This window comes from Barbus barbus, assembly GCF_936440315.1.
Source record: "Barbus barbus genome assembly, chromosome: 1".
Taxonomy (NCBI): Eukaryota; Metazoa; Chordata; class Actinopteri; order Cypriniformes; family Cyprinidae; genus Barbus; species Barbus barbus.
This window is the reverse complement of record NC_136729.1, coordinates 7,484,382-7,495,553: the sequence shown is the minus strand read 5'-3', so window position 1 is coordinate 7,495,553 and position 11,172 is coordinate 7,484,382. Positions and strand designations below refer to the sequence as shown.

Below are 11,172 nucleotides of genomic sequence, written 5' to 3'. Positions count from 1 at the left end.
CTCACTATCAAAATGCCAAAGGCCGTGAGAGATGCCAACCTTTCACAGTGCGCAATCTGTGATGCTATGGTTAATGGCAGACACACTATTGGGGATTTCAGGCTCGTAAACACATGCTGAAATAGCGCTTACAACAAAATTAGCTCTCTGCTGGAATAAAATGTGCTACAATCGATTACACAGCAGATTATGACATCCTAAAACTCACTGCTACACAGTGGAAGTTAATTGAAAATTCTGTTTTGATTATTGTACCCTTTGAAGCGCCGACAAGAGATATTAGCAACATCTATAGCAGATGTCATCCCATCTATCAGCGCTCTGACGAGCCTTCTTGAGAGAAATGCCAAGTCAAGTTAGTCAAGTTGAGCTTTATTGTCATTCCGCTAAATGTGGGGACATACAGTGGAACGAAATATCGTGCCTCGCAGGACCACGGTGCTACATAAATACAGACATACAACAGTGAAGTAAAAAACACTATAAACCTATACACAACTAACCTACTGACAGATTTGAACTATAAGTATACTATATATAAATATTTACCCTATACAAACAAACAATAAAAAAAGATAAAAAAAATACGAATACGTCACATAAATAAATATTTACCCTATACAAACTAAAAAAATAAAAGATGAAAAAATACAAACTATACGAATACTTCACATAAATACTGTACATGTGCAAAGAGAGACATTTTGAGTCAAGCAGCTGGTTGGGGAACATTGCAGGATGATTTGTAGTGCGTGAGCATGTAAACATACATATATTGCTGAGTGTTTTGTGGGATTGTGTACACGCAGCAGTGTGTGTAAAGTGTCTAGTGCACATAGAGGAGAGTGTGTTACTACAGGTGGTTTGTACAGGCCCACTCACCTGTGTGTAGCACACTTCGAATTGCACAAAAAAGTTCCATACAGTTTTTTTTCTTTGGTGTGGTAAGGTTTGGGGTGGGGGGTGGTCCATGTTTCAGGAGGTAGGGGTTTGCATGGTGTTTCAGAGGGGGGCAGGGTGGTTTGAGTTCAGGGCTCTCGCAGCCTGGGGGAATAAGCTGTTGAACAGTCTGGCGAAGCGGGCTCTGATGCTCCGGTACCGTCTTCCTGATGGTAGGAGCTGGAAGAGACTGTGGGAGGGATGAGTAGAGTCCTTCACGATGCTGTTGGTTTTGCTGGAGCATCGTGTAAGGAAAATGTCCAGGATGGAGGGGAGAGGGGCACAGATGATCTTTGCAGCTGTGTTCACTGTCCGTTGGAGGGTCTTGCGGTCAGCAGCACTGCAGTTCCCGTACCAGACAGTGATGCAGCTGGTCAGCACACTCTCAATGGTGCCCATGTAGAATGTGGTAAGGATGGGTGGAGGGAGACTTGCTCTTTTCACCAGAAGACAACCTCCTTTGTCTTCCCCACATTGAGGGACACATTGTTAGTGCCATGCCATTCAGCCAGCTGTGCCACTTCCTCTCTGTAGTGCGTTTCATCATTCTTGCTGATGAGACCTACCACTGTTGTGTCATTAGCAAACCTGATGATGTGGTTGGAGCTGAACTTGGCAGTGCAGTCGTGGGTCAGCAGTGTGAAGAGCAGCGGGCTGAGCACACAGCCTTGTGGGGCATCTGTGCTTAGTGTGGTAGTGCTCGAGGTGTTGTGACCGACACGGACTGACTGAGGTCTTCCGGTTAGAAAGTCCAGGATCCAATTACAAAGGGAATTGTTAAGGCCCAGCAGGTTTAGTTTATTTATGTGCTATTGTGGGATTATTGTGTTGAATGCCGAGCTGAAGTCAATGAACAGCATTCTAACATAGGAGTCTTTATTTTCTAGGTGGGTAAGAGCCAGGTGGAGGGTGGAGGAAATTGCATCATCCGTAGAGCGGTTTGGACATTATGCAAACTGGAGCGGGTCAAGTATGTTGGGGAGGCTGGTTTTGATGTTGTGCATGACTAACCTCTCAAAGCACTTCATCATGATTGGAGTCAGTGCTATGGGACGGTAGTCATTTAGTCACATAACATCATAAGAGACCGGTTTCATCCAGCACACTTTTTGTTCCACCTTTTGCCCTCTGGTAAGAGTTACAGGTCTCTTAAGGCCAGGACCACCAGAATGGCCAACAGCCTTTATCCCCAGGCAGTTAGACTGCTGAACAAATACTGTTCCCCTCTCCCCTGGCCACCCACTTACATTTGGATTTATCATGTACCACTCTTCAACAATAGCATTAACTGTGAACTAGACTTTGCATTGCTGCAGCACACACAACAATATACATCATTATTGGCTATTACTGTTTCTCTACCTCATACCCTTATTCCTTGTCAATGTCGTACTGTGTCAATTACATACTGGGATATTGTTGATCATGTTAGACCTTATGTTTACATTCTATGTATTTGCACTTTAAGAAACTGCACTGTCGATTGAGGCTCTAATGTAATCTCGTTGTTTTACAACAATGACGTTTTGCATTTTTAGTGCCACAGGACAGATTGGCTCTTGCTGTTTTGAGGGCTGCTTTATCTCCTGATCTGAATGCTTCATCTCTGGTCTTTAGCAGCCCACGAACCTCTGCTGTCATCCATGGCTTCTGGTTTGCACGTGTGGTGATGGTCTTGGTGACTGTCACATCATCAGTGCACTTTTTGATGTAAGCAGTCACAGTTTCAGTGTACTCATGCAGGTCTGTGTGGTTGTTGTAGGTGGCTGCCTCTGTTCCATGTTCCAGTCTGTGCACTGAAAGCAGATAGCATCATTTGGCCAAATTGTGATGAGTTTTTGAACCTGTTTGAGAAGTGGTCTGTATGCTGGGATTAGCATAACAGAGATGTGGTCCGAGTACCCGAAGTGGGGGCGGGGTACAGCCTTGTAAGTGTTCTTTACTGTTGTGTAAACAAAGTCCAGTGTGTTGTTTCCCCTTGTTGCAAAGTTCACATGTTGGTAGAACTTTGGCAAAATTGTCTTTAAGTTTATGTGGTTGAAGTCACCGGCTATGATGAAAAAGCCGCCAGATTTATTTGTTTGTTGTTCACTGATGGCGCTATACATGAAGCGCGTCCTTAGTGTTTGCACACAGGTATATGTAGACCGCAACAATAACAATGGCCGTGAATTCCCGCGGCAGATATAACGTTCGACACTTCACAAACATGAACTCCACCAGCGATGAACAGTGTTTTGATAATACGGCAGCATCGTTACACCAGTCTTTGTTGATATATACACACACAAGCCACCTCCACGGGTCTTACCAGACAGTGATGAATCTCTATCCACTCGGTAGCTGGTTAGCCCGTGCTGCTGAATGGCGGAGTCCGGGATGTTGTCGTTTAGCCATGTTTCGGTGAAAACAAACACACAACAATCCCTTGCCTCATGCTTTGTAGACCGACTGAGTTGAATTAAGTCCAGTTTGTTTTCCAGAGAGCGAACGTTTGAGCATGAGTGTTGGAAGAGTCGGTCTTGTGGGGTTAGCCCTTAGCCTAGCTCGTATACCTCCGCGCTTACCGCGCTTCCGTCCTCTCTCACACCGCTTGCGATGCTGCCTTGTGCGGTTAGCGTCAGTAGGCGAGGCCGCAGTCTCGAGGTCCAGCTCCAGCAGTAAACAAAGTCCTCGTAGCTTCTCAGTAGCCGCCGGTGAGAGTTGGTGTTTGTATGCGTTGCCGATATCCAAAAGGCTTTGGCGATCATATGTGTTTTGGAGTGATTTCCTTGTGAGTTAGCAGTAATTTTACACTATTTGGAGACAAACAGATGACATTAAAAGACATAGAAGCACCGTCTTTGGGACCCGGAGCAGCCGCTGTCTGACCACGCCACCATCTCAGAGGAGTGAAAACAACAAACACTTCTCAAAGACGTTAAAGGGTTAGTTCGCCCAAAAATGAAAATTCTGTTATTAATTAATCAACCTCATGTCAGAAAGCTCTCGAATTTCAACAGAAATATCTTAATTTGTATTCTGAAGATGAACAAAGGTCTTGCAGGTTTGAAATGATATGTGGGTGAGTAATTAATGACAGAATTTTCATTTTTGGGTGAACTAACCCTTTAAAAGAAAGTTCAGCAAAAATATTGTTGTTTTTTTATTATTATTATTATTATATAATAATGTTTTTGCAACTGCCATCCTTGATGCATGTAAAAGTATTTCTGGATAAATGTGCCTTATACTGCATAAGAAAAATTCAGAGGTTGTGTTTAATTATGTGCCTCTAGCAGCACCATTTATACTTTAAGATTACATCCCCCACCTACAGGGATAAATAAGGTGCCATGTTTAAACAATAATATGACAAAGTTTGTAATGCATTAACAACATTTAAGTATTAAAATTTAGCATTAATCATCCCCCCACCCCCCAATCTAAGACACAATAACAGATAGTGATTAGGAGAGGATGGAAGCAACATGAGCCCATTGCAAAATCTTTTGCCCTCACAAGAAATTCCTATTAGCATGGGTCCTATTAATCAAATGATTGGATTTCACCTGCAAACATTCACCTAACAACCTTAAGAAAGAAAAAAAAATCTTTAGCACTGCTTTTAAGTTATTAATTTTTTTTAGTATAGATGTCTTCCCTCTAAGGATTATGGGATACATATACAGAGTTGTAGAGCAAAAGTTGGTTGTATACTATAAATCAAATTAGTTTTTTGTTTGTTTTTTCCCCATTTATACATAACATTTTGGAATTAAATTGTTCACTCTGAGTTTGGACAGTACAACAAAACAGCCACCACAGATTTCAGAAAAAAAAACACTACTGCAGCACTTACGATCTTCAATTTCATCTCTAGAATTGTAACATAAATCTAGGATTTTACATTAAGTGGCGCTTACACTGACCGTGATTAAATCACTGCAGATGGCAGTATATTTGTCTTTGTATCATTGTCCACACTCACAATATGGTAGTTGCCTTGTGTCACTGTCCAAATAATCAAGTTGACTTCATTACTTGGCCAACACTAAAGTAGCATGAGATATAAAATTCTGAACAAATATTCTGACCAAGACAAAAAAGAAAGTATTACCACCAGCTTACAATTTTTGGTTCCGAGAACGTTGTTGGTTAGCCACAAAAAAATATATATATATTTTCTCCAATTAAGAACAAATTAAATCCTACTTTTTTCATTCACAAAATTTTCTAAATTGTCCTGTCTTGTTCTTTCTTAAATTTGATAATCTTCACCAAATTCAGGCACAGGTAATGACAACAACTCCACAGCGAAACTTAACATCCGAACAACTCTGAAGAATCAACCATCAAAGATCAGAAACTCCTCAGACCCCAAATCTAAAAGATCTCTTTAAAATTTATTTTAATGCTTTATATCAATCTTCTTGAGGAACTGTCAATTTAGCTAAGCCAAATACGTGAAAAAAAAAATACGTGAGGGGAATCGTGCAGGAACGTTAATCCGTTCTGTTTCGTTTGTCCTCCTCATGCAAGCCTCGCCATCTTGAACGCGGGAGATTGTCGTGAATGGTGGTCGCAGGCAAGTGAACGGAAAATGACAGTAAACTGAGTGTATCGATATTATTGAATAATTCATTTATACATTCAAATCAAATAAGCTGTCCCAGTCAAGTTTATTAACTGTTACTGGACAAAATGGCATCTGTTAATTTCCAAATGGCACTATTCAGACATATTCCAAAAAATCTTCTTCTGGTGTTTTATGGCAGTTTATATTCCACAAATTAATACATATTTTCTAGATTAAAGATAATTAAATTTACCAAATACCATTTACATAAGCCTTTGTAAAAGCTTGTGGACAGTAAACTCTTCAAGTTTGGTGTTGCTGCTCGCTAATAATAAATGTTTTATTATTCGTACCGTTTTGTAGATTACAATCATAGATTTCACTTTAAACAGATAATATATTTACTTTATTTCCCTTGTTGTATATGTCATGTTGAAAACGACGTTTAGAAACTCTGAGAAGATTGGTTATTTTGTCTTTCTTTTGATTGGTCGTTTGACACATGCAGTAACATTCTTTCTCTTATTTGATTGGTTGTTTTGGTACCGCATTGTTTAGACAAGTTAGGCAGTTTATTTAAGTGCATTAGCAAATATCTACTTTTTTCACTCTTTTATCTCTGGTCTTGAGTCTAAACCTTCTCAATGAATTAACCTGGCTTCTACAGAAAAACATGTTTTTATCTGATTTGTGTATTCTCTAAAGTGATGCATTGTGTTCACTTCTGTAGTTTTGTGCATGTGCCATGGCATTGTATTCTTATCAATAGACTTTTGTAATTGTCTCTTTACCAACTTCTCTCATTACCTCTACCTAACAGAGAGTGAGACCCAATGTCTTCTCTTTGCCCCGCAAGGTCTTTGCCCATGTGCGAACTGCATTACTGCAAACCAGATAAAACCTTGTATAGGATTTACAGAGGGGCATGCAATTACTTTTTGAATTGACATTGATTATATCGCAACTCAAACGATTCACTTTGGCCAGCCTTGATTGTCTTTTAGAGTTATAGCAATGGCTAAACTACCCACTATGCCGGCAATACAAATTTCCTCTATGGGATAATAAATTTGACTTGACTTGACTTGACTCTACTCTTTTTAGGATTGTCCTCTCATAAAGACTATAATGCCTATTTGGGACCACAGTAAAGTGAAGTGTAAATGAGTGACTTTGAACTTGACCTGTGTTTGGTGCCTCCATAGTTCACCATTAATGATTTATTCTGTTTTATTTTTAATTTTGCTCAGTAGAAAGTAGAAACAACAACAAAAAGAACAGCTAATAAAAAAGTAATCACAATTATTATTCTAACTGAATTTATGATGGTTGTAAATATGTTTGTCATTCAGTTTTTAGTAAAGTATTTAGTAAAATAGATTTTACTCTTCTTTGCATGATAACTGATATCATAATAAGATTGGAATGATAACTGATGTTTGGGAAAGGATCTTTTTACGTTACTGTTTCAGCACAGCTCATATGCGATCAATAAGCCTCATTGATTTGTGTTTATTGTGTTAAATGTTAAATTGAAACCTGATCTCTGGGACTGTAATTTGTCATTTGTTTCAGGGCTCAAGATAGACAGTCGGTGGTGGAAAAATTACAACAAAATGGCTCTATACATATGATTCTGACCAATGATGGCATAAATGCTTTTAGAGGTATTTTTTGATTACCTGTAACTTCTGCCGCCTTTTGTATTATGCTATATACAGTAAATGTGCATATATGAAATCTGATATAAACTGATCTAAAAGTCCAAGCATTGTGAAGAATAGAGAATTAACCTAATGAGAGAACATTTAACAAAGGCCTATTAAAACTGTGCTCTGTTAGAATTCATTTAATTAATTTCCGCTTGCACATATGGACTGCACAATGCTCATTCTCTTGACCACATTTTAGTCACGACAATGATCAGGGTTAGATGTGTGTGCACAATGTGAGACATAACTTTTAGTGGACTATAGCTAATAAAAGCACATCCCTATAGACAACTAAAGGAGTGCAGTGCTGCAGTGATTCCTCAAAAAAACGGTTGTTTATTTACATGGCTTAACACATACTTTAAAAAATAAAGGCACTAGACATAAATATATGGAAGTCTCTTTCCACCACGGAATTAAAAAATAAAAAAGGTCATTTCAACTTTTTGTCTCACTACTATTTTTTTTTTTTCTTTCTTTTTTTTTTCTATGGCAGAAACTGAATATTGAGATGTAAACGTCAAGTTTCTCACAATTTTGAGTTTATATTTCTGTCAAAATTCTGACATTCTTTCTCTGAATTGTAAGTTTGCATCATGCATTTTTGAATTCTTTACCAGGTCAAGAAAATATGATCATATTACCCCAATTTTACAGTCTCTGCACTGGCTACCTATTAAGTTCCGTATCATTTACAAAATATTATTACTTGCCTATAAGGCCCTAAATGGTTTAGCTCCTGCGTACCTAACTTGTCTTCTACCACGTTACAATCCAACCCGCTCCCTAAGGTCGCAAAACTCTGGACTTTTGGTAGTACCTAGGATATCAAAGTCCACTAAAGGAGGTAGAGCTTTTTCACATTTGGCTCCCAAACTCTGGAATAGCCTTCCTGATAACGTTCGGGGTTCAGACACACTCTGTCTGTTTAAATCTAGATTAAAGACATCTCTTTAGCCAAGCATTCACATAATGCATCTTATAATCTTGTACTGCAGTTATATCTGATCAAATGTACATTATTATTATTCTTTAACTTGGGTTGAACAAATCATTTTTGCTTAGATGGAACAGCAGCTACGCTAATTATGACTCTATTTGTTTCTCTGTTTCTGCCACAGGATTAACATACCGTGATAACTAGGAATTACAGAAGCTTCAGTCTGGATCCAACCATTAAATGATCTGAGATGACCGAACACCTGAGAAAGGATGACCTCAGAGGATGCCAACGCTCAGACAACATACAGAATTAATAAATTTTGCCATAAGTTAAATATATTAAGTTTCTGCAATATATAAATATATTGTGGAAACTTAATTTCCTGTAGCGCTGGTTTGCAACGATTTGTATCGTAAAAAGCGCTATACAAATAAACTTGAACTTGAACAAAATTGCAAGATGTAAACTCATAATTCAGAGAAAGTCAGTCAGAATTCTGAGATCTAAACTTGAAATGGTGAGAGAATTTGCATTTCTGACTTTCTTTCTCTTTATTAAAAAAACTAAACAAATTCTGCCAAGGAATGAAACATTTTTACAAAAGGTAATTGCAACTTTTTATCTTGCAATCACAAGTTTTATTTCTTGCATCTTACTTCCATATGTTTGTGCATAGTTTTAAGTATTTCAAGAGATTGTAAATAGATTTTCAATTATGATAATTATAGCATTAGCTATAGCCTACTCCAAAAAGAAGAATTCTTCTTATTGCTTTATTCTACGGAAGCGTATTGCATTCACTTGAGGAAAAAAAATCTACTCTGTTTTTCTGAATTAACGACTTAATTATCTCAGAATTACGAGATAATTTTTCATGAAAAAAAAGTTTTTGCTCTGTTTTTCTGAATTAATGACTTAATTATCTCAGAATTACGAGATAATTAAGTCGTTAATTCAGAAAAACAGAGTAGATTTTTTTTCCTCAAGTGAATTCAATACGCTTCCGTATTATTCAGTGCTTGAGTACATTTTTAATACCTGACCAGTTCCTGTATTAGACCATACAGCTCTATATTGTCTACTGTCACAGTATCAGTTGCATTTGTTATAGCTGAATTGAGTTCCCAACATGCATTGCAGCATGAATAAATTGTGTGGTTATAGGATTATTGATTTGCTGTTTACTGACTTTCATACTTTTTTGTTTTTATTACTATTGTTCTTTATTTCTTATTTTGTGATGTCAAAGCTCATAATTTTTGCATTTGTTGGCCATTCTGGGGTTTGTGTCAAGCACTGACTAACTATAATCCAGATATCTTTGCTTAGTAAGATGACTGCTTCAGAGAAAAAGATTGCATCGCTTACTACTTGTGCTTATAGAAAATGAAAGCGGTGAGCTAGTGTTACATATGGCACATTATCATATTGAGCTACTATGGCCTTTTGTCTTTTACATGTGGGGACATTTATTTTTCTTGTACGTGAGAATCTTGTTTAATTTCAGCGCACTCGAAGGCCACTTTATAAGGAAAACTGGAAATTCACCCATGTGTGCCTACTTAAAATTCATTGTGTGTTTTTCAGGCTATATTATCTGTCTGTTTATTACTGCTCAGACAAAACTCCAGAGTAAATTAACACGATTGAATTAACACTATTGGCACAGAACACTAACTATTGTCAAGAGAAAAACTGAAAATCTAGTATGCATGCAGCTTTCCAGGGGGAATTAATTTTTTTTTTATTTAAAATAGAATGTTAAAAGGAAGAGGAAAGTTTGTGTTGGTGTGCAATCAAAAAATTACATATTTAGAAGTATCATGCAGGACATAACATTATATCACGTCTCCTGAATGTGACGTTGCAACTTGGATAAACATGACCACAAATGACAAATGGTTATGACTAATGACTTAAAAAATATCAGTGTTAAGAAAAAATACAAAATGGAATTATATGGCATTTAAAATATAACTAGATGTATTAATTGCTGTAATTATTTTATGCTGCCAGTTTTGTCCCATTTGAAGCTCAGCTATATAAATATTTTAATCTTCTTTTCATGTGACAAGCAGAAGCTCAGACATTCTGCTTTTGTTTCATAGAAGAAAGAATAACATTTGGGGAAGTAAATTGGAGAATTAATCAATTTAATATTTGGTTGTTAACTAGTGTTTTGATGTACAATGTTTGTTGTGAAGTGTGAGGATAGTGTTTACATCTCTCTTGTTAGTATCGCTTTGTACAGAGGCGTATGTATTCATCAGCAGGCTACAGTTCTCGCGCTGTCCCTTTAAGAAGCCAGTCCAGCTGTCATTGGAGTGATTGTCTGAGTTTAAGCTCCTCTGGTGGAGGGGCTTATGCAGCGTCTCAGTAGGATCCAATCGGGCAGATAGCGCACCTCGCTCCTGCTCTCCTCAGAGTCCCGTCAGCAACGCCGGCACAGGAGAACTCCTACAGATGGGACACATGCTCGCAGAAGACTGCAGAAACTTTTAATGCTGGGAAATGAGCGAAATGGCAGAACCAGCAACTATAACCAGACCCCTGATATCCTCCAAGCGACATAAGAGCATAAGACAGAATTCCAGAAGGATTTATTCCCCATATCAAGACGATAATGGGTAAGTCACCTCTGTCTAAATCTGATAGAAATTATTTTTTAACTCTAGGTTACATTGGCTAATTTTGCACTTGACACCTGTAGACTAGCATTCAGTCTCTTAGGTATGTTGTTATTTATTCATTAATTAATTTATTATTTGGAATATCTATCCTTTATAGCAGAACAAAGCATTATATTCAATTTAAAAGTAAAACTTCTTAACTTGTGGATTGCATATAAACTGTTTAGTTATAAACTATATTTATAGAAATGTATGTTTAAAAATGTATATAATTCTTGAAAAATGTTGTATATCATGTTTTCATAATTTCTGAGTCTTATTTCTATCATGCACAGAATTTAAATGAAAAATATCCATGTCTTTTACACATGTATGTGGATCTGTTGCTTT

At 37.5% G+C, this 11,172-nt stretch overlaps 1 protein-coding gene across 1 annotated transcript in view; it reads left to right on the top strand.

The window, feature by feature from the left end:
* Nucleotides 1-10,672: 10,672 nt before the first annotated feature.
* The window catches only part of LOC306878324 (transmembrane channel-like protein 3), a gene marked incomplete at both ends in the record, with an annotated part of 32,843 nt that continues 32,343 nt past the window's right edge, over nt 10,673-11,172 (top strand). Inside the window, one exon of the mRNA XM_079430600.1 lies at nt 10,673-10,779. Coding sequence (XP_079286726.1) covers nt 10,673-10,779 — 107 coding nt within the window. The remainder of the gene's footprint in view (nt 10,780-11,172) is intronic.